Source organism: Ornithorhynchus anatinus, chromosome 20 (assembly GCF_004115215.2).
Source record: "Ornithorhynchus anatinus isolate Pmale09 chromosome 20, mOrnAna1.pri.v4, whole genome shotgun sequence".
In the NCBI taxonomy this organism is placed as follows: Eukaryota; Metazoa; Chordata; class Mammalia; order Monotremata; family Ornithorhynchidae; genus Ornithorhynchus; species Ornithorhynchus anatinus.
Genome location: NC_041747.1, coordinates 10,092,046 through 10,114,342, shown reverse-complemented (window position 1 = coordinate 10,114,342; position 22,297 = coordinate 10,092,046). Strand labels below are relative to the sequence as shown.

The 22,297-nt window shown below is 49.1% G+C and overlaps 2 protein-coding genes across 5 annotated transcripts in view; one reads left to right on the top strand and one right to left on the bottom strand.

Annotated features, from left to right (window-relative positions):
• Positions 1-6: 6 nt before the first annotated feature.
• On the bottom strand, positions 7-17,843 carry NUFIP1 (nuclear FMR1 interacting protein 1). The gene is made up of 10 exons (XM_007668651.3): positions 17,621-17,843; positions 14,471-14,562; positions 12,372-12,470; positions 11,794-11,856; positions 10,972-11,048; positions 8,578-8,670; positions 7,296-7,543; positions 5,082-5,198; positions 1,717-1,946; positions 7-932 (listed from the first exon to the last, which is right to left on the bottom strand). Exons 1-10 carry the CDS (start codon positions 17,790-17,792, stop codon positions 693-695), a joined length of 1,431 nt encoding a protein of 476 aa, XP_007666841.2. The 5' UTR covers positions 17,793-17,843; the 3' UTR covers positions 7-692.
• Positions 17,844-17,953: 110 nt separating this feature from the next.
• The window catches only part of GPALPP1 (GPALPP motifs containing 1), a 40,106-nt gene continuing 35,762 nt past the window's right edge, over positions 17,954-22,297 (top strand). For 2 of the 4 annotated variants that reach the window (XM_029048096.2, XM_029048095.2), the window contains exons 1-2: positions 17,954-18,061; positions 20,875-21,019. In XM_029048096.2, the coding sequence (XP_028903929.1) occupies positions 17,971-18,061; positions 20,875-21,019 (236 nt within the window). In that variant the 5' untranslated portion in view covers positions 17,954-17,970. Of the gene's footprint in view, positions 18,062-20,874; positions 21,020-22,297 lie in introns of those variants that run through there. The other 2 variants (XM_029048098.2, XM_029048097.2) reach the window with 2 other exon arrangements.

Sequence of the window (22,297 nt, the reverse complement as noted above, 5' to 3'; positions counted from 1 at the left end):
GAGGCATGGGGGACAAGGTGGTTTTTATTTGTACAATACATTTTTTTTAAAGGAAAAAAATGACTGCCTTCACGGGGAGTGAATCAATTGCAACTCGGAGTGGGGGAAGCTTACGTTATTTTCCGCGTTTGCGGAAAAAAAATGAGTTGAACCTCATTAAATACCACATCTTACATGCTTTTTCACCAGGAAAAAAAACAACAGTCCAATGCCGAACTCTGCATTTCGGTTCAATCTGCAGCAAAACCTCTATCACGTCTACATAGGATTTCAACAGTGTGTTCCCTTCACTGAGCTGCAGTATTGTTCTATTGGTACTGGCGGCTAACACTGACACATTTAACCCATGAGAAGTTATTTCCTTCTCGAAGAAAATCAGGTTGACTAGCAAGACTTCTTTCCTTCCTCAATTTCATCCCCACCGTTCCCCTAGTTTCCCACTTGAGGGAGGTGGAATCGATTCCTCTCCTCAACCCTTTGTTTTAATTTTCTGAACCACCAGGTCGTGCTTAGCGACGTTTGCCACTTGACTCTTCTCCTCCTCCCTAAACGTCAAATCTTCTGTTCCCATGAGCATTTCTGCAGTTCTTCATTCCACTCCCTTGTGCAACTGGACGGTACACAGAGTCATCAAACATTCCCGCAACTCAGGAAGCTCGGCTCCAAACGTTCTAACGGAATCTGACTGTGGATCAGCTGTCGGCTGAGTGCGGAGATTCGGCGGCTACCAGATGCAGGTCAGGTCCCCGGGCGCCAATTTCTCCCTCGGCGTCACCCGTTGCCGGGCGCGTGGTAGCATCGGCGGCTTGTCCGCTCTCGGTTTTGCCGGGAGGCCCCGGCTTGGAGGGAAGCTCAAAGAAGTCATTTTGGGTGATGTATCGGACACACTGTAGAATCACATTTCTTTCATGCCGGATGTCCTTTGCTAAGAGCTGAAACGTGAAACAGAAACAAGAGCCGAATCAGTCACTACATAGGCGTTGTCTGGCCTGTAAAGTCGGCTTTTGACCCTGAATAAAATAGATCTGCACTCCGGTGGCCCATTTTCTTGAAAAGTCACCATTAGAACCCAGATCTCCCTGGATCAGGTCACAACAGCAGCCTCCTCAGCACTTCCCCACACCCTTGCTCTAGTTCTGATCACTATAATTCAGGCTACGTTCTGCAACCATCAAGTTCGTCCCCGGCCTATTAGAAGATTGCTTTTCTAAATGAGAAGCAATGTGGCCTAGTGATAGAGCAGGGGCCCAGGAGGCCAAAGGACCCGGGTTCTAATCCTGACTCTGCCCCTGTCTGCCATGTGACTTTGGGCAAGTCACTGCACTTCTCTAGGCCCAGGTTCCCTCATCTGTACATTGGGCATTAAGGCTGTGAGCCCCATATGGGACAAGGACTGTTTCCAACCTGATTAGCTTGGATCTACCTCAGTGCTTGGCACACAGAAAGCGCTTAAGAAATACCATTAAAAAAAAGCACGAGGTTTCATCAATGAAGGATTAAAAATGGTTCCAGTCAAGCCAATCACCCTTCGCATCTCGATCCCGATCCCGATGTGGCTCCCGGGACTGGATTTGTTCAAGATGTCACGGGTCTAAATTGGGGTGGTTTGGCCTAAACTGGGGTGGTTTGTGGCCCACGTTCACAAAGAGCCCCCAGGCCTCGTGGCTAACAGGCTGGCCGGACGGCCGGCTCCATCCAGCGGGGCCGACCGCTTACCATTTCCAGCAGCATCGGACGGCGCCGGCGAGGCTCGGGGCCCGGTGTTTTCCGGTTGGGGCCCTTCCGCTTCCCGTGACTCCTCGGGCCGCAGCTTTTCTTTCGGCTTTCCGGCTGAGCTCTGGGGCCGTTTCTAGCAGACTCCCCGCTCCCCGGTTCCTGGCTCTGTGGGATGTGGCTGAAGGTCTGATTTTCTCCTGGACCACAAGCTTCTGTCTTGATGGGCGTTTCTAAGTGGAAAAAGATAAACTAAGTCATTTATTCGTACACTCAGCGGAGTATATCGCACGCCTACTGTGTGCAGTGCACCGGACTAGGCGTGAGGAGTCCTGTCCGCCCTGAGAGTCGAAAGATGCCTCCCAACTAAGCATTGCCCCCAGATCTGCTTGGAATTCTTCCCTCCCACTGTTAACTATTCCAAATTCTGACCCCGTTCGCCTTCAGTCTCTATGACTGTGTTTTTCTCCTAGTAACTTTGAAAACACTGGTGCACCTTTCAAAAGAATGAAATAAAACTCTTGAGCAGAGTCCAAGCCTACAACAGCGATGCCCCATAGGCGATAAAGTAGCGGCACCTGCCCAGTACAGGCCCTGCCCTGGTGCCAGGAGACTCTTGTCTTTCGTCTTAAATGTTCCTTGTTTCCTTATTGCGAGGTCGCTCTAACACCGGAGCCAAATGGCCCCTGGTTTCTGAGGGTCCTGCAGGCTCTACAGAGAAATGAGTGCATTCCGTGCCAAGTTGTGAAAACCCAATAGTTAATCATGGCAGTAAAAATTAACCTCCTGCCCACTCCGGCACGCAGCTTCAGGAGTTATTTAGCAGCAATCGATCAATGGAATATATCGAGCGCTTTCTGTGTGTAGACTTCTGTACTGACCACTCGGGAGAGTACAATACAGAGCTGGAAGACATGCCCCCTGCCAAAAATAATAATGGTGGTATTTAAGCGCTTACTATGTGCAAAGCACTGTTCTAAGCGCCAGGGGAATACAGGGTGATCAGATTGTCCCACGTGGGGCTCACAATTTAAATCCCCATTTTACAGATGAGGTAACTGAGGCACAGAGAAGTGACTTACCCAAAGTCACACAGCTAGCAACTGGTAGAGCTGGGATTAGAACCCATGACCTCTGATTTCCAAGCCCAGGCTCTTTCCACTGAGCCATGCTGCTTCTTAACTAGTATTTGTTAAGCGCTATGTGTCAAGCACTGTTCTAAGCACTGGGGAAGATACAAGGTCCACGGGGCCTGTCCCACACAGGGCTCACAATCTGGGTAGGAGGAGAACAGGTACTGAATCCCCACTTTATGGATGAGGAAACTGAGATACAGAGGAAGGAAAGCGCCTTGCCCAAGGTCACACAGCATGCATGTGGTGGAACCAGGATGAGAACCCAGGTCCTCTGACTCCCAGGCCTGGGCTCTTCCACTAAGCCACGCTGCTCCACAAGGTGGTTACAAGTCATGAGAAGCAAATACAGAAGTCACAGGCAGCACAGAGCCCGCTTGTTTATTAATGCCAGTGGCGCTCCACGGCAGCGGATCGATAACGGTCAGTAGCAGAGGGGGCCGCCGGCCGGCCCAATGAAGTCGAACGGGGCTCGGAGAACCCGCGTCCGGTCTGCGTCCCGGGACCACAGGTCGGTGGCTTCTAGGCTGTGAGCTCCCCTCTACACTGTGAGTTGGTTGTGGACAGGGAATGTGACTGCTCTATTGTCATCGGCATTCTCCCATGCACTTAATACAGTGCTGTGCACACTGTAAGCACTCAATAAATATGACTGACGGGCTGGGAGTGGCCCGCCGGCTCCCAGTCCACTGCTCGGAGAAGAAAAAGATGACTTTTGTTAGAGAAGTGGCGTGGCACAGTGGAAAGAGCTCAGACACTGAAGTCGAGAGGACCTGGCTTCTATTCCCGGCTCCACCGCTTGTCTGCTGAGTGAGCTTGGGCAAGTCACTTCATTTCTAGGGGCCTCAATTCCCTCATCTGTCAAATGGGGATTGAGACTGTGAGGCCCCCATGGGACGGGGACTGTGTCCAACCTGATTTGCTTGTATCGACCCCAGGGCTGAGTTCAGTGCCTGGAACGTAGTCCGCGCTTTAAAAAGTACCATAATCTTAACGATCATAACAGTAACAACCGTGGGGTCTGGTGGGCACCAACGGGCAGCCGACGCAGTGTTCGGGGTCCTCTGGCTGACAACGGGTCAAACCCAAAAGGGAGATGGGGGGGCAGGGGGGAGATGTTGGAGGTCTAAGAGGAGAGAAGAAGAAAGCACTGCCCCGCCCAGGTCAAGTCACACTGTTGGTGTGGGACTGAGTAGCCTGAGGAGCTTTCCACTCTATCACCGCTTAGAAATGCAACTGATAAAGAAACTCAAAGCAGCAGGTTTCAAGAAAGACCTGCTTTTCTTATCAGGCTATTGGTGGCGCCGATGCCCAACAAGTGAACACTGTTCTTTTTAAAATGAGAGGTGGAAGAGGAGTCCTTCCTTCAGTAGGAGATCCTTGAGAAGTCAGGTTAAGTCATAGCAGTTAAGATTTGGAAACCTAATGGTTTTCTAAGAAGCTCCCAAATGAATGCCCTAACCACATGAATACGATCACAGTAAAATTCCACCCCAGCTCCGCCACTGTTCTTTATACCCTGCCTCTCTCCTAAATGTAATTTCTTTTCACGTCTGTCTCTCCCCACTAGACTGTACGCTCCTAGAGGACAGGGATCGGGGCTACCAGCTCTGTTGTACTTTACTCTCCGAAGGGCTCGGTCCAGTGCTCCGCATGCAGTAAGTGCTCAAAAATTCCACGGATTGACATGCTGCGAGGTTAAACACAATAGATGTGAAAGCCCTTTGGGAGCACTTAACAAAGAAACACTTCCCTTCAAAGTGTCGGGCAAGCTATTTTGTGTCTGTAGGTTTGCAGAACTCTTTGCTCCCCTCCCCATCGCCTTGTCCTCTCCAGCTCCCCCAAATCCTCCCCTTCCCCTTTTCCTAGCCCCCCAGCCTCTCCAACACAACAGCCCGTCCTCCGTCCCCTATTTATCCAGCTCTTCCACCCCGACCCACTCTTGCCCCATCTATCCCGTCCTCCCTCGTCTTCATTTCTGGCCGTCTGGTGGGCCGGCCGCCCCCGTCCCTCGATGCTGAGCTCCCCTGGCCGCGAGGCCCATGGCCTCTGGCTTCCGGCGTGCTCGCCCAAGCTCCTCGTTCGGGGCTCGCCAACTGCTCGGCGATGACTCCTGGTTGATCGATGGCATGGCGCCTGGTGGCTACACGGGGGTTGGGTCGGGGGCGAAAGGGAACGGATCGCAGGTGGGAGATGGCGGACTCGAGAAGGCCTCCCTCCCCTGCAAGAACTCACCCTCGGGCTCGCTGTCTGATTCGGAGGCGCTGCCGTAGCTGGCCATCAGGGACCCTAGGGCTGAGGTCACTTCCTTGGGGATGATGGTGTCGTCTGGCTTCTCCTCCTTGTCCGACTCTGAAGAAAGCAACGTGGGATGATCTGGCATCGAGGGCGTGAACCACGGGGCCCTTGGCGAACACCTCCCTTTGCTCAGACAACGGGAAGCACAGCTGGGCTTGGGAAAGGGGGCCCTGGCCTTAGGCGGGCACACATCATGCCCTCTCCTGGCTGAGGCAGCCACGTCTCCGCTGTTGTCCACCCGCTTCTCCCATCTGGCTAGATTCTCCCCAGCCCGTTCTTTAGAGAAGCTTTGGAGCCCAGAGGGAAGAGCAAGGGCCTGGGAGTCGAGAAATCTGTCTTCTGGTCCCTGCTCTGCCACCTGCCAGCTGGGTGACCACGGAGAAGGCACCCAGCTTCTCTGGGCCTCAGTTTCCTCATCTTTAAAAGGGAGATGAAGATATCGGTTCTCCCTCCCTGTTAAACTGTCTCCAACCTGATTCACTTGTATCTACTCCAGTGCTTAGATGGTACCTGGCACTACTAAGCGCTTAACAATACCATAATAATAGTTATCATAAGCGACTAAAAGATACCAGTTATTATTCTTTTGAAACAGAGATCAGTAACTGTGGAGGGGTTAAGCCCAAAGGCAGAGCAAGAGTTACTATGCCCAAGTCCAGTAGTAATAATAATGATGATGGTATCTGTTAAGTGCTTACTATGTGCCAGGCACTGTATTAAGCGCTGGGGTGGATACAAGCAAATCCCCTTCTAGACTGTGAGCCCGTTGCTGAGCAAGGATCGTCTCTATTTGTTGCCGAATTGTACTTTCCAAGCACTTAGTACAGTGCTCCGCACACGGTAAGTGCTCAATAAATACGACTGAATGAGTTGGACACAGTCCCTGTCCTATGTGGGGCTCAAAGTCTTGATCCCCATTTTACAGATGAGGTAAATGAGGCCCAGAGAAATGAAGTGACTTGCCCGAGGTGACGGAGCAGGCACTTGGCCGAGCCGGGATTAGAACCCATGACCTCCTGACTCCCAGGCCCGTGTTCTATCCACTATGCCCATGCTGCTTTTTTCCTCAGATGGAACTGCCAGGTACAGTGCTCTGCAGTACACAGGAAGCACTCAATCAATTGTATTTATCAATCAATCAAGGGACAGATCCCCAAAACCTCAGCTTTTGCAAGGAAAGACAGCCATCCAGGTGCCTAGTACGATCAGTCAATCACTGGTATTTATTGAGGCTTACTGTATGGAAAGCACTGTGCTGTTTGGGAGAATTTAATATAACAATATAACCGACACATTCCCTGCCCACGTCAAACTTACAAGTCCAGAGGGGGAGAGGGACAGTACTACAGATAAATGACCTTCCAAGCATTATTAAGGTCACATCTCCAAGAGGTCTTCCCCAATGAAGCCCCTTTTCCTCGGTCTGCTTTCCCTTCTGTGTCATCTACGCACTTGGATCTGTGACCTTTGCACATTCGATATTCACCCCTCCGCAACCCCACAGCACTTATGTACGTATCTTTAAATTATATATTATAAATTATACTTTTATTAACATCTGCCTTCCCCTCTAGACTGTAAGTTCGTTATGAGCAGGAAACGTGTCTGCTAATTCTGCTGTAGTGTTCTCTCCCAAGTGCTAAGTACGGTACTCGGTACATAGTACGTGCTTTATAAATACCATTGATTGACTACTTTAACAAATACCACAAAAATTATTATTACTATGTTAGCTATTGAGACCCCGCCTTGCTCAAGGTTCCAGGCTCTGAGGCACTGCAACAGTATGCTCTTGTGACCTGCTCTGGACGCCGCTTCTTTCTGCTCTCCAGAGGCCAATCTGATGGCGTCAGGCATTTCTCTGTGTGATGGGACACGGGTGAGGGGACGAGGGGATCGGGGCCGAGCGTCTTGGAGGGGGGACTTCCAGAGAAACTTCGAGACCCCAAAGGCACGGATCCTAAAAAGCCCTCCGTCGCCACAATTTAATTTGGTGTAGACCGTGAGCACCTCTGGAATTTGGCACTCTTGCGGTGCTGGGACAGTGCTTGGCACAAAACGGCCCTCAAACCTAGCCGCTGGCTAGTTCGAGAACCATTTTTAAAGCTGGAAGGCAGCCCCAGGCCACCGGAAGGGCTGTTGCTATCTTACCGGCGTCACTGTTAGCCAACACCCCCAAGGGGTCCACGTCCTTGCCGTACACCTCCGCGTCTGCTCCGAGGGCCCCTCCTGTCCTGTCCGGGCCGGCGGGCCTCCCCGCCCCGGGGACGGCCGGGGTCGCAGCTTCGCCTGCCGCGGGCCCACCGCCACCTCGACGCGCATGTTGCCTCTTCTTGAATTTCCCATTTCGGTTTCTGGCCTCTTGGTTTTGGGGCGGTCGCCACATCCCCTTCATCTTCCTGCAGGTCAGAAAGTCAGTCGATTGTATTTATCGAGCGCTTACTGTGTGCAGAGCACTGTACTGAGGGCTCGGGAGAATACAACAGAACAACAGACATTCCCTGCCCACCACGAGCTTACGGTCTAGAGGGGGAGATAGACATTAATATGAATAAATCAATCGCCTGGCATATAGTAAGCGCTTAACTAATACCACAATTATTATTATTATTATTACAGTAAAAGAGCAGCCCAGGGCAGGCACCAACTGATTCTGGGGACCCAACCATCCTCCCTCTCCCCCTGCCCCGGCCTCCATTTGGGGTGTGACCCTCACCACACGTTCTGGGTTGGCGGACGACTTTAGATTGGCACTGGACGGATTCAGACCTGACCCATCTCTTCCCCACGAAATCCTCGGCCCCGTGCCGATCCAGCCCGAGTCTACGACTAGCCTGGAACCCGGGCCTGACCCCCAGGACAAATTCAATCTTAATTCATGGCCTCGTGAATTTTATCTGGCTTTATCATGCGTCAAAGCAAATACGCTGCAGCGTCCCACAATCGCTGCCCTTCCTACACTGACCAGAAGTCAAAGCTTGGACCCATTTGGCTCAGTCGGCAGCGTTGTCGGGTTTTAAAAATCCAGTTTCTGAACTAAACGATTTTACATGCCACTGGCTGAAAATACACACAGACCCAATTTACCGAGATATTGTGAATATTTCTGACTAGACCCTTTAGAATTTTAAAATAGGAAATCTCAGGGCCATCTCATATTTCCCAAGCTTTCCAGAAAATACAGGACAGGGGCATGTCCATCTGACCAGCAGAAAAAGCCTAAATTTTGGGGGAAAAGTTGAGTCTGTTAGAGTACGTGGCCCCACGGCCAGGCAGTGCAGGTGGGACTGGTGGAGGTCAACCCAGCTGGGACATGGTCCCTCTTGCTGACTCTTGCTTATTGTTATATTGTACTCTGCCACGTGCATAGTACAGTGCTCTGCACACCGTAAGCGCTCGATAAATACCGTAGCTCGATCCAAAGAACACTTACCCAAACTGGGTGGTGGTTAACACTTCTCCTCTCTGCTCTCTGTCCAGCTGTAATGCTTTTTTCTTCTCAATGTTGGCCATCGTCGGGAAATTCCTGCAGAAGAAAAGAATTTTTCTTCAAGGGGTCTCCAAACTATCACCACTAGCTCATTGGACCTCTTCCAGCTAAGCAACTCTGGCTTTTAATTACAGTGCATTTAGACCAGGAAGGGCCGCAATGCTTCCTCAAAGATCTTTTTGTAAAAATTAAAGGAAATGAAGAAATCCTCTTCCCAAAACATGTCCATTTCCATATAGGCAATCTCCTTGGAAAAACCCTCATCTAGAGCCTGTATTGTCAGCAAGAATCCTATGAATTTCAAACCAGGGAATCTGGTCTTCTAGTCCTCAAAGGGGAGAAAACCCAATTATGACTATGGTATTTGTTAAGTGCTGTTTGCTAAGTGCTTACTATGTGCTGAGCACTGTTCTAAGCGCTAAGGTAGGTACAAGTGAATCAGGTCGGATATAGTCCCTGTCCTTCATGGAGCTCCAAGTCTAAATAGGAGAGAGGACAGGTATTGAACCTCCATTTACAGAGGAGAAAACAGAGGCCCAGAGAAGTGAAGTGACTCGCCCAAGGTCACACTGCAAGCAAGTAGCGGGGCTGGGATTAGACCAATGTCCTCGGACCCCCAGGCCCGTGCTCTTTCCACTAGGCCCCTCTGTGCCCTTATGTTTCAGGTTTGCAGTGCCTGGTGCGAGCCCCTCGCCCTCCTTCCCAAAGGCAGGGCGCCCCGAGGGTCTATCCCCACTCCCGGTTTTCCGCTGCAGCAGAAAGCGTGTCCTTCACCGTGTCCTTGGAGCGGTAGTGAACACCCCTGAGAGGTCTTTAAAGGGTCTATTTCTTAATCTGTGGGGGTCACCCATGTCTCACCCGCCAACCCTTCCTATGTATTTAACCGGTGCCAAATCGGGCGATGCTTTCCTAGCCCCCTTCGGGTCAGGCATTTCAATCACGCATCACCTTTCCAAGCAATCAATTTGGGATAGGAAAAAAAAAATCGCTTAAGAGGAAATACTTCAGGCACGAAACCTGAAAGGCCTTCTAATGCTGAGCCGTGGCATTTTTAATTAAAGCACAATGGCCCAGTCTCGCTTTGCCTATGAGGAAGAAAAAGAAGGATTAAGGAAAATGGACAAAGACTTTTTTTTTCTCTTCTCTGGAAACGGAGCAATTGATTATGGGGCAAACCTTTTGATTACAAAAATAATAATAATAATAATAATAATAGTGTTCCCTCTGCTTTATTGGAATACTGTCATTTGGGGCAGGATGTCCTTTCCCAGATCCCGGGAACACTAGACTTTCAGTGCCCCGGGTCACTGGCCTTGTAAGGATTATGCCGACTGTATCACACTGAAAGGATTAAATACTAGCAGAGGTAGGGTGCCAGCAACCTCAGCTGAATCTCTCTCATTTCTCTCAGCAGCCGGCTGCCCCAGGGCAAAATCAGGTGTGTGTCTGTGCACATGTATGTGTGATAACAGTAATGATAACAGTATTTGTTTTTACATGCCAAGCACTGTTCTAAGCGCTGGGGTAGATACAAGTTAATCAGGATGGACCCGGTTCCACATGAGGCTCACAGTCCAAGGAGGGAGCAGTAGTAGTTAACCCCCATTTTACAGGTAAGGTAACTGAGGCACAGAGGAGGGAAGTGACTTGCCCAAGGTCACAGCAGACACGTGGCAAAGCTTGGATTAGAACCCGGATCCTCTGACTCCCAGGTTCGCGCTCTTTTCACTAGATAGTAACAGTATTTATTAACCCATCAATCAGTGATATTTACTGAGTGCTTACCATGTGCAAAGCACTGCACTAAGCACTTGGAAGAGTACAATATAACAAACTTGGTTGACATGTTTCTTGTCCACAATGATCTTACAAGCGCTTTCTGTATTGAGAGCACTTTGCTAAGCCTTGGGAGAGAGGAGAGTCAAAAACGTCCTCATCAGGTACCACCAGACAGTACAACTCAAACAGCATCTACTAGCCATAAACTCTCAATTGGATCCTGAGGCTTTCAGAAACAATATCTATGTTTCTTATTCTGACCTATCCCTAAATAGTTACTGGCAGTATAACTAGGGATAAAAAATCTTACATTAAAAAAGCACGAGGATTTAAAGTACATTTTACACATGCATGTCTCCCAAAACACTGATATTCCCAAATCGATCTTGGCCATGTTCAAAAAGCAGGGGGCTGATGAGATCATTAGGTGCCCATCTGATGAGGATTTTGAAAAATTATGAATTGTACCCATTCACCCAGAGAAGATCACCATCTTGAAGCACCAAGCCTCAGTACATCAGACGAGCTTATTTTATAGGTTCCAAATTCTCTACTCACTTTCTCCTCTCTTCCCTCCATTTTGCAATCTCCTCTGGAGTATCTAACTTTATCCTCTTGGTTCCAGGGGCGTGAGTCTAGGAGAGAAAAGATCCTTTGGTATGTCATTTGGGGAAGGATGCTCGGCCTTATCATTCAAACCAGGTACTAGCTCCAATTTCCCATCCTGTCATTTTGCGGTAAGGTTACCATAGGCCTGGTTAATTTGTTGGAGGGGTCACTTTGGGGAAACACGGAAGCAAAGCGTAAGCCAAAAAGACAATCAATTTTTAAATGGTATTTGTTAAGCGCTTACTGCATGCCAGGCACTCTAGTAAGCGGTTGGGTAGATAAGGTCTCTAGACGGTATATTCATTATGGGCAGGGAACGTGTCTGCTAATATGTATTGTGCTCTCCCAAGTGCTTAAAACAGAGCTCAGCTCATAGTAAGCACTCATTAAATAGTACTGATGGATTGATACAAACTAATGGGGTTGGACACGGTCCATGTTCCACTTGGGGATCACAGTCATAATTCCCATTTTACAGATGAGGTAACTGAGACCCAGACGTGAAACGACTTGCCCAAGGTCAGACAGCAGACAAGTGGCGGAGCTGGGGTTAGAACCCAGGTCCTTCTGACTCCCAGGCCCATGTCCTATCCACCAGCCCGAGCTGCTTCTCATCTCCCCCATCCTCAGCTTAGACGCACTGTAGTACTGGCAGGAAGATGACGGCCAGCAGTCGTATGCATTCTAAACGTGGGAGAGGCAAAGGAAATCAAACATGCCACTTTACTTTCAAAAGACAGGAAAAGGTTTTGGATTAATTTGGACACTTACATTTCTCCAATGAATCTGAACCACCTTTTCATGTGCCATAAAATTACAACCATCGACGGTGCACTGCAAAAATGAACACAATACACACAATTGCTCAATAGTTTTTTTGCCACAGTAAAATGATCTTGATGTTTCAATGAAAAAAATCATATAAAAAAACGCTGCTGGTAAGAGCGATGATTCACTCAATGGCATGCTCGTTTTGGAAGTGGACCATATCGTAGGAATACACAGTGTTTATTTCTCAACTTAGATCGTGAACATTTTCCTCTTACTGGGGTTGGGTTGAACGCTGAAAATAATTTAGTTACATCTAGAAAGTCTGACTTTCCCAGCCCACATCCCCAAGGAGCCTGTCTAAACTTTCTAACAAGCTGGGAACATGGTGTTGAGGTTGGTCTGAGGGTTTGGTTTTGAAAAAACACATTTATTTGGTGTAGCGCTCAAACCAAGAACTACCCCCATCCCTTCAACAGTAAGTGGCATTCCGCCCATCATGACAACATTTAAGGCTTAAAAATGAAATTAACAATTTCAGAGAGAGCAATTCTGAAAGTGTACGGATCAACCAAACTTACCGTTGTGTGTTGCGAGACATGCTCATCGTACTTATCCTGATTTTTAAAACCACGATCACACGTATCACAGTAATGGGTAAAAACTGGCTCCTTTCTTTTCTGTTAAAAACAAAAAAGGCACTCATTTTTATATTCACTTTTTCTCTCAGAAAATGCCACGGTAAATAGTCGCCTAAAAAATATCTTTGGGGAAAAATGATGTTTTTCTACGAAAATTGCAAGCCAATTAATTTAGTATTTTCTAGATTAACAATGGTTTTACTTTACTTCTCGAGAACACTTAAAATTTTTATGGAAAAAACGCTTGAGGAAAAAAACTTTCAAAAGCATTTCAAAGAGAATGAAGCTAAAAAATGGTAAGTTTCAAGATAGCCCTTCAGCAAGATACCTGGTTGTAAAACTTTAGACTGCTACAAAAGCCTACAATTTAAAAGAGAAAGTGGTCTTTTTGCAAAATCACATGTAGATTTGTGAGAAATTATATCTCTGCCTTGCAGGCTGTGGGCTCATCTCTCCTTCCGAAGTCTCTCAGATAGTTATAATGATAATTACGGTACTTGTTAAGCACTTACTATGTGCCAAGCACTGTTCTAAGCACCGGGGTAGATTTAAGTTAGTCAGGTTGGACATAGTCTCTGTCCCACATGGGGCTCACAGTCTTCATCCCCATTTTACAGAGGAGGTAACTGAGGCGCAGAGAAGTGAAGTGACTTGTCCAAGGTCACACCGCAGACGTGGTGCAGCTGGGATTAGAACCCTTAACCTTCTGACTCCCAGGTCCATGCTCTATCCACCGAGCCACCTTGCTGCTCCAACTCTTGAGTATAATTTGCTTTTGACAGATATCTTAGTTCAGGGGAATGGGGAACAGTCCAAAGGGGGGATATTTAAAGTGGAGTGGAACCAGTGTAAATCAATGCGGACAAAAGCGATCAATCATTGGTATTTTCTTGAGTGCTTACTAGGTGCAGAGAACTACACTGAGCGCTTAGAAGAGTACAGTACAATACCACAGAGTTGGCTCATGTGATCCCTGCTCACAAACTGCATGAATACTGGTGGCCACGGTAGACGTTGGCCGAAACCTGGCCAATAAACTACTCCCCAATATTCTGTAGTAAGAAACTGCTGCCACTCAACTGCCTCCTGTAAGATCCCGGAGGGAAGGGATCGTGTTTTAATAATAATAACGTTGGTATTTGTTAAGCGCTTACTATGTGCCGAGCACTGTTCTAAGCGCTGGGGGAGATACAAGGGAATCAGGTTGTCCCACGTGGGGCTCACAGTCTTCATCCCCATTTTACCGCTGAGGTAACTGAGGCACCGAGAAGTCAAGACTTGCCTCAAGTCACCCAGCTGACAGGTGGCGGAGCCGGGATTAGAACCCGTGACCTCTGACTCCTAAGCCCGTGCTCTTGCCACTGAGCCACGCTGCTTCTCTGTATCGCTTCCACAACACCAACTTCATGGCTCTGCACTCAACGGCTGCTCTGAAACCATTCGTTAAATGACAGGGAAGGATTTTCACGCAAAAATAAAAAGCGAACTTTAAGGAGCCTCCAGAACTAGTGGCACTGACAGACGGTGAGCTCACCGTGGGGAGGGAACTTGTCTGTTTATTGTTGTATTGCACTCTCCCAAGTGCCGTGAAGCAGGCCTGAGAGTCAGAAGGTCATGGGTTGTAATCCCAGCTCTGCCACTTGTCTGCTGTGTGGCCTTGGGCAAATCACTTCACTTCCCTGGGCCTGTTACCTCATCTGTAAAATGGAGATTGAGACCGAGAACCCCATGTGGGACAAGGCCTGCTTGTACCCGACCCAGCAATTTATAAACCCTTAATATATACCATTATTACTAGTAGTAGTACAGTGCTTTGCACACAGTAAGCCCTCAATAAATATGACTCAATGAGTGAATGAGTAAATAGCGGATTTTAGTCTGCAGGCAACAACTCTCCTAATGGTTATTACCATTCTCAAATATGATAGGACATCCCAAAGATACAAAGCTCTGAACCAGGCCCAACAGAAATCCAGCCCCATAGAACACAGTCGGGCACTTAATTGCAACCATCTCTTAATATCGTATTTACTCAGTACCTTTTGTTTTGGTTTTCCTCCTGGGTGATTTTTAAAACCCACGTTCACCATTTCATCCCTTTGCTGCTGTTTGGGAAAATGACACTGTCCACCTATAAGAAACAAAAATCAAAGCATGGACTATTTTCATCTAAATTCTACTTGGTAAGATTTCCTGGGTCTTAGTTTCCTTAAAGTCTTGACCATCCAGAAGACTGGGGGGCCTTCAATCCCATACTTTCTTTCCTCTTCGCTTCCTCCTTCTCTTCCCACCCCCTAACCCTCACAGCTGCAGATGGGGAAAGGGAAGTCACTCATACCTGAAGGCCTAAATAACTTGGGTTTTCAATAAAAATAATATGGTCAGTAGAGCCCGGATAACTCAGTCGATAGATTTACAATCAGAGGGCCCAGGGTTCAAGTCCCTGTTCTGGCAGTGTGTTACTTTTTGAGAAGCAGCGTGGCCTAGTGGAAAGAGCACGGGCCCGGGAGTCAGAGCAAAATCCCGCCGCCGCCACATATCTACTGTGCGACCTTGGGCAAGTCGCTTATCTTCTCCGTGCCTCAGTTACCTCATCTGTAAAATGGGGGTGAAGACTGTGAGGCCCATGTGGGACAGGGGCTGTGTCCAACTTGATTACCTCCTATCTATCCCAGTGCCTAGAACAGTGCTAGTAAGCGTTTAACAAATAGCACAATCATTATTATTATTACATCTCTGAAGGCATAGAGGAAGCAGTTGAGGGTAGGATTAGAAGTTTCAAGTATGGACTGGGAAGGACGTCGACAGTTGGGAGAAGGCAAAGGGAATCAAGTCAGCACTGGAAAAGCCAGACTGGCACGATAGGAATGAGCAGAGGTTAAAATAAAAGGGGATCGTGAGGGATAGACGTTGATCATGGCAGAGTGGAGGAAATTTTAAAACAAGGTGAGATGCACTGAAAATGTCAGTGAGAGACCCTGCAAATTAGAGAGGAATCTTCCCGGTCATGGGAATCAGCTTTCTTCTTCCTAGTTATTCATGTTCTTAGCTCTCTGCTGAGCACTAAGCACCCGGGAGAGTACAAGTAAGCGCTCGATCAATACTAGTGATTCACTGAATGGATCTCAAACGCCCCATTCACTCAATCATATTTACTGAGCGCTTACTGTGTGCAAAGCAGTGTACTACGGACTTGGGAAGAGTACGATGTACCATTCAACGTTGCCTCCCATAACGAGCTTTCAGTCTAGAAGATCCCCAAAGCTACAGGAAGTCCTCCCAAGCGCTCAGTACAGTGATCTGCACATAGCAAGTGCTCAATAAATACCAGCGATGGGTTGACTGGGCGACCTAAAGAACCATGGCCTCTGACCTGAGACCTCCGCTGAGGACTGGTCCAAACTTCTGGTCCGGCCAAGTTCCCGGGGAGGAGTTACCAGTCCCGGGCCTCCCTAACTTCATCGTTACGGAGGAAACAGTGACACAGTGGACAGAACACAAACCTGGGAGTCAGAGGGTCGTGGGTTCTAATCCCAGCTCCGCCGTCTGTCTGCTGTGTGACCCTGGGCTTTACTTCTCTGTGCCTCAGTTCCCTCATCTGTAAAACGGACAGTGCGAGACTGTGAACCCCATGTGGGGCAGGGACCGTGTCCACCCTGACTAACTTGTAAACACCCCCAATGCTTAGAACAGTGCTTGGCACACAGCAAGCACTTAAGAAATACCATGGTAATCATAATAATTATTATTATACAAGCCAGTCAGGTTGGACACAGTCCCTGTCCCGCGTGGGGCTCCCAGTCTCGATCCCCATTTTACAGATGATGGAATTTAAGGCCCAGAGAAGTGAAGTGGCTTGCCCAAGGTCACACAGCAGACGTGTGGCAGAGCTAGGATTAGAACCCACGTCCTCCGACTCTCAAGCCCGTTCTCTTGCCACTAAGCCAACACGTTCCTTCTGTATAAACCAAAACAACCACTACCACCCCCCTCAAAAAGAAAAGAAAAATCAAAGCGTCCTGGCTGGAGGAGGAGGGCAGAAGCAGTGGGGTCTGGCTGGGGCTGGAGTGTAATAATAATGATGGCATTTGTTAAGCCCTTCCTATGTGCCAAGCACTGTTCTAAATGCTGGGGGTGATACGAGGTAATCAGGCTGTCCCACGTGGGGCTCCCAGTCTTCATCCCCATTTTCCAGATGAGGTCACTGAGGCCCAGAGAAGTGAAGTGACTTGCCCAAAGTCACCCAGACGACAAGTGGCCGAGGCGGGATTAATAATAATACTAATGGTGGTATTTGTTAAGCGCTTCCTATGTGCAGAGCACTGTTGTAAGCGCTGGGGGAGAGACAGGGTCCTCAGGTTGTCCCATGTGAGGCTCACAGTCTTCATCCCCCTTTTATAGAGGTCATTGAGGCCCAGAGAAGTAATAATAATAATAATGTTGGTATTTGTTAAGCGCTTACAATGTGCAGAGCACTGTTCTAAGCGCTGGGGAGGGGGGTACAGGATCATCAGGTGATTCCACAGTTAATCCCCCTTTTAAAGAGGAGGTCACTGAGACCCAGAGAAGTGAAGTAATAATAATAATAATGTTGGCATTTAAGCGCTTACAATGTGCATAACACTGTTCTAAACGCTGGGGAGGGGGATGCAGGATCATCAGGTGGTCCCACAGTTAATCCCCCTTTTACAGAGGAGGTCACTGAGGCCCAGAGAAGTGAAATAATAATAATAATAATGTTGGTATTTGTTAAGCGCTTCCTATGTGCAGAGCACCGTTCTAAGCGCTGGGGAGGGGGGTACAGGATCATCAGGTGGTCCCACAGTTAATGCCCCTTTTACAGAGGAGGTCACTGAGGCCCAGAGAAGTGAAATAATAATAATAATAACAATGTTGGTATTTGTTAAGCGCTTACTATGTGCAGAGCACAGTTCTAAGCGCTGGGGGAGGTACAAGGTGATCAGGTGGTCCTCACAGCTACTCCCCATTTTCCAGACCAGGTCACCGAGGCCCAGAGAGGTGACTTGCCCACGGTCTCCCAGCGAAGGGGCCGCGTCGGGATTGGAACCCAAGCCCGCGCTCTCTCCACGGAACCGCGCTCCTCCCCCCACCCCCGACAGAAGCCCCCGGCCTGGCGGCTGGAGAGGGCTCCGGCGCCAAGTCCGAAGGACCGACCGAATGCGCGGTACCTGGCGGGGGGCGGGGGGGCCACGACCAGTCCCTGGCCGGCTGGAAGGCCCAGGCGGGAGGACGAGGAGGAGCAGGAGGAGGAGGATGAGGAGGAGGATGATGAGGAGGAGGAGGAGGAGGCGCCCAGGGCGCCCAGGCCCCGGACGGCGGGTACCAGCCGAACGGCTCCATGACCCCCGACCCTCAGGCCCGGCTGCCAGTCCTCGCACGTGCTCCCTCCTCCCCCCTCCCAGCGGCCGCCCACGTCACCCCCGCGCGCCCGGCCCGCCTCCCCGACGTCACCCGCCTGCGCCGGAAGCGCCGCCCCGCGCCTGCGCGGCGGGCGCCTCACCTCCGCGCCGCCGCCATCATGGCCCGCCAGCCCCGGGGACCGGCCCTGCCGCCCGCCCTCCGGCGCCCCGAGCCGCCCGGACGGGACCCGCCGCAACGACGCCGGCCCGGTGAGGACGGCCGCGGGATCTGCAGACCGCTTGGCGCCACGCTCATTCGCTCATCTATTCATTCACTCATCCATTCATTCATTCATTCATTCGGGCCTCCTTGGCGAGCGCTCACTGCGTGCTGAGCCCTGCTCATTCAGTCAGCCCTATGTATTGAGCGCTCACGGGGTGCTGAGCACTGCTCATTCATTCCTATTTATTGAGCGCTCCCTGGGTGCTGAGCGCTGCTCATTCATTCATTCCTACTTATTGAGCGCTCCCTGCGTGCTGAGCACTGCTCATTCATTCATTCCTATTTATTGAGCGCTCCCTGGGTGCTGAGCGCTGCCCATTCAGTTATTTCTACTTATTGAGCGCTCACGGGGTGCTGAGCACTGCTCATTCATTCAGTCCTATTTATTGAGCCCTTACTGTGTGCTGAGCCCTGCCCATTCATTCATTCCTACTTATTGAGCGCTCCCTGCGTGCTGAGCACTGCTCATTCAGTCAGTCCTATTTATTGAGCGCTCACTGCGTGCTGAGCACTGCTCATTCAGTCAGTCCTACTTATTGAGCGCTCACTGCGTGCTGAGCACTGCTCAGTCAGTGCTGTGTATTGAGCGCTCCCTGGGTGTTGAGGACTACTCATTCATTCACTCATTCAGGCCTATTTATTGAGCGCTCACGGAGTGCTGAGCACTGCTCATTCAGTCAGTCCTATTGTGCACTCCCTGGGTGCTGAGCACTGCTCATTCAGTCAGTCCTATTTATTGAGCACTCACTGCATGCTGAGCACTGCTCATTCAGTCATTCCTACTTATTGAGCCCTTACTGTGTGCTGAGCACTGCCCATTCATTCATTCCTACTTATTGAGTGCTCCCTGCGTGCTGAGCACTTCTCATTCAGTCAGTCCTATTTATTGAGCGCTCCCTGGGTGCTGAGCACTGCTCATTCAGTCAGTCCTATTTATTGAGCGCTCCCTGGGTGCTGAGCACTACTCATTCAGTCAGTCCTACTTATTGAGCGCTCCCGGGGTGCTGAGCACTGCTCATTCAGTCAGTCCTATGTATTGAGCGCTCCCTGGGTGCTGAGGACTACTCATTCTTTCACTCATTTAGGCCTATTTATCGAGCGCTCACGGAGTGCTGAGCACTGCTCATTCAGTCAGTCCTATGTATTGAGCACTCCCTGGGTGCTGAGCACTGCTCATTCAGTCAGTCCTATTTATTGAGCACTCACTGCATGCTGAGCACTGCTCATTCAGTCATTCCTACTTATTGAGTGCTTACTGTGCTGAACACTGCTCATTCACTCGTTCCTATTTATTGAGTGCTTACTGTGTGCTGAGCACTGCTCATTCATTCATTCAGTCCTATCTATTGAGCACTTACTGGGTGCTGAGTGCCCATTCATTCACTCATTCAGTCCTATTTATTGAGCGCTTACTGTGTGCTGAGCACTGCTCATTAATTCAGTCCTATTTATTGAGCGCTTACTGTGTGCTGAGCTCTGCTCATTTTCATTCATTCCTATTTATTGAGCACTTACTGGGTGCTGAGGACTGCTCATTCATTCATTCACTCATCCAGTCCTATTTATTGAGCGCTTAATGTGTGCTGAGTGCTGCTCATTCATTCACTCATTCAGTCCTATTTATTGAGCGCTTACTGTGTGCTGAGCACTGCTCATTCATTCTCTCATTCTGTCCTATTTATTGAGCGCTCACTGGGTGCTGAGCACTGCTCATTCATTCACTCATTCAGTCCTATTTATTGAGCGCTTACTGTGTGCTGAGCACTGCTCATTCACTCACTCAATCCTATTTATGGAGCGTTTACTCTGTGCCGAGCACTGTTCATTCATTCAGTCGTATTTATGGAGCGCTTACTATGTACCAAGCACTGCTTATTCATTCAACCGTATTTCTGGAGTGCGTACTGGGTGCCAAACACTGCTCATTCATTCATTCAATTGTATTTATTGAGCGCTTATTCTGTGCAGAGCACTGTTCGTTCATTCAGTCGTATTTATTGAGCGCTTATTGTGTGCAGAGCACTGCATTCATTCATTAGACGTATTTATTGAGCGCTTACTCTTTGCAGAGCACTGCTCTTTTATTCATTCGGCTGTATTTGTGGAGCGCTTACTGGGTGCTGAGCACTGTTCGTTTATTCAGTTCTATTCATTAAGCGCTTACTGGGTGCAGAGCACTGTACTAGGCGCTTGGAATGGACAACTTGGAATGGACTGATCCCGGCTCCCCCACTTGTCTGCTGTGTGATCTTGGGCAAATTACCTCACTTCTCCGGGCCTCGGTAACCTCACCAGTAAAATGGGGATCGAGACGTTGAGCCCTATGTGGGATAGGGATAGTGTCCAACCCGATTTGCTGGTGTCCACCCCCGCGCTGGCACAAGGTAAGCGCTTAACAGATACCATAATTAATAATAATGTTGGTATTTGTTAAGCACTTACTATGTGCAGAGCACTGTTCTAAGCGCTGGGGTAGACACAGGGGAATCAGGTCCCACGTGGGGCTCACAGTCTTAATCCCCATTTTCCAGATAAGATAACTGAGGCACAGAGAAGTGAAGTGACTTGCCCACAGTCACACAGCTGACAAGTGGCAGAGCCGGGATTCGAACTCATGACCTCTGACTCCCAACCCCAGGCCTTTTTCCACCGAGCCGCGCTGCTTCTCTATTATTATTATCTAGCGCTTATCTAGATAATTATCTAGCGCTTAGAACGGTGCTTGGCACATAGTAAACGCTTAACAAATACCATTGTTATTCTAGCGGCATTCCCTCTGTGAATAAATCCTCTTCTCCAGTTGCAGGACCAGCCCTGCCTCCCGGCTATAAGAGCAGCAGCTCAGAAGCTTCCGACAGCGAAGCCGACAGCGAGTGTTCGCCGCCGCCGCACGCAGGAGCGAGCCGGGATTCCGAAGAGGAGCGAGATTCCGGCCCCACTCCCAGGTCAGTCAGCCTGGTTGTCGGCCAGTTCTTCATTCATTCAGTAGTATTTATTGAGCGCTTACTATGTGCAGAGCACTGTACTAAGCGCTTGGAAGGAACAAGTCGGCAACAGATAGAGACAGTCCCTGCCGTTTGACGGGCTTACAGTCTATTGGGGGGAGACGGACAGACAAGAACAATGGCAATAAATAGAGTCAAGGGGTTCTTCCTTCAGTCGTATTTATTGAGTGCTTCCTATGTGCAGAGCACTGTACTGAGCGCTTGGAATGTACACTTAGGCAACAGAGAGAGACAATCCCTGCCCAGTGATGGGCTCACAGTCTAAACAGAACAAAACAACAAGACTTCCCTGTCGAGTGGGAAGACTCAAGTTCCCACGATAGAGACTGTCTGCGGTAGGTCAGAAATGGAGAAAAGCAGCATAACTTACTAATAATAATAATAATAATGTTGGTATTTGTCAAGCGCTTACTATGTGCAGAGCACTGTTCTAAGTGCTGGGGTAGACACAGGGAGATCAGGTTGTCCCACGAGGGGCTCACAGTCTTAATCCCCATTTTACAGATGAGGTAACTGAGGCACAGTGAAGTGACTTGCCCACAGTCACACAGTTGACAAGTGGCAGAGCAGGGATTCGAACCCATGACCTCTGACTCCAAAGCCCACGCTCTTTCCACTGAGCCACGCTGCTTTACTAGGTAAAGCAGGGGCCTGGGAGTCAGAAGGTCATGGATTCTAATCCCGACTCCACCATTTGTCTGCTGTGCTACTTTGGGCAAGTCACTTCCCTTCTCTATGCCTCAGTTACCTCCTCTTTTAAACTGGAGATTGAGACCGTGAGCCTCATGTGGGTCAGGGACTCTGCAGTCCGAATTGCTCGTGTCCACCCCACCAGTGCTTGGCACATAGTGCTTAACAGATATCGCAATTATTATTATTATCATTATTATTAGGATAATGGCCCTAATAGATTAATGTATTATTAGAAAATATGTGCCTCTGAGAAGGTGGACTCAAGAAATAAATTCATTCAATAGTGTTTATTGAGCACTTACTATGTGCAGAGCACTGTACTAAGCGCTTGGAATGTGCAAATCTGTAACAGATAGAGACAGTCCTTGCCCACTGACGGGCTCACAGTCTAATCAGGGGAGACGGACAGACGAGAACAATAGCAATAAATAGAATCAAGGGGATGAACATCTCCTTAAAACAATAGCAAATAAATAGTATCAAGGAGATGTACATTTCATTAACAAAATAAATAGGGTAATGAAA

Bases quoted from the DNA above. Each gene is read 5' to 3' on its own strand.
- NUFIP1 (XM_007668651.3), bottom strand. From the start codon at position 17,792: ATGGAGCCGTTCGGCTGGTACCCGCCGTCCGGGGCCTGGGCGCCCTGG. The intron at 5,199-7,295 runs GTAAGATAGCAA...TGCTTTCTTCAG, and splicing joins GTTGGCTAACAGTGACGCCG to AGTCGGACAAGGAGGAGAAG. The intron at 1,947-5,081 runs GTGAGTTCTTGC...TTTTCCACTTAG, and splicing joins ATCAGACAGCGAGCCCGAGG to AAACGCCCATCAAGACAGAA.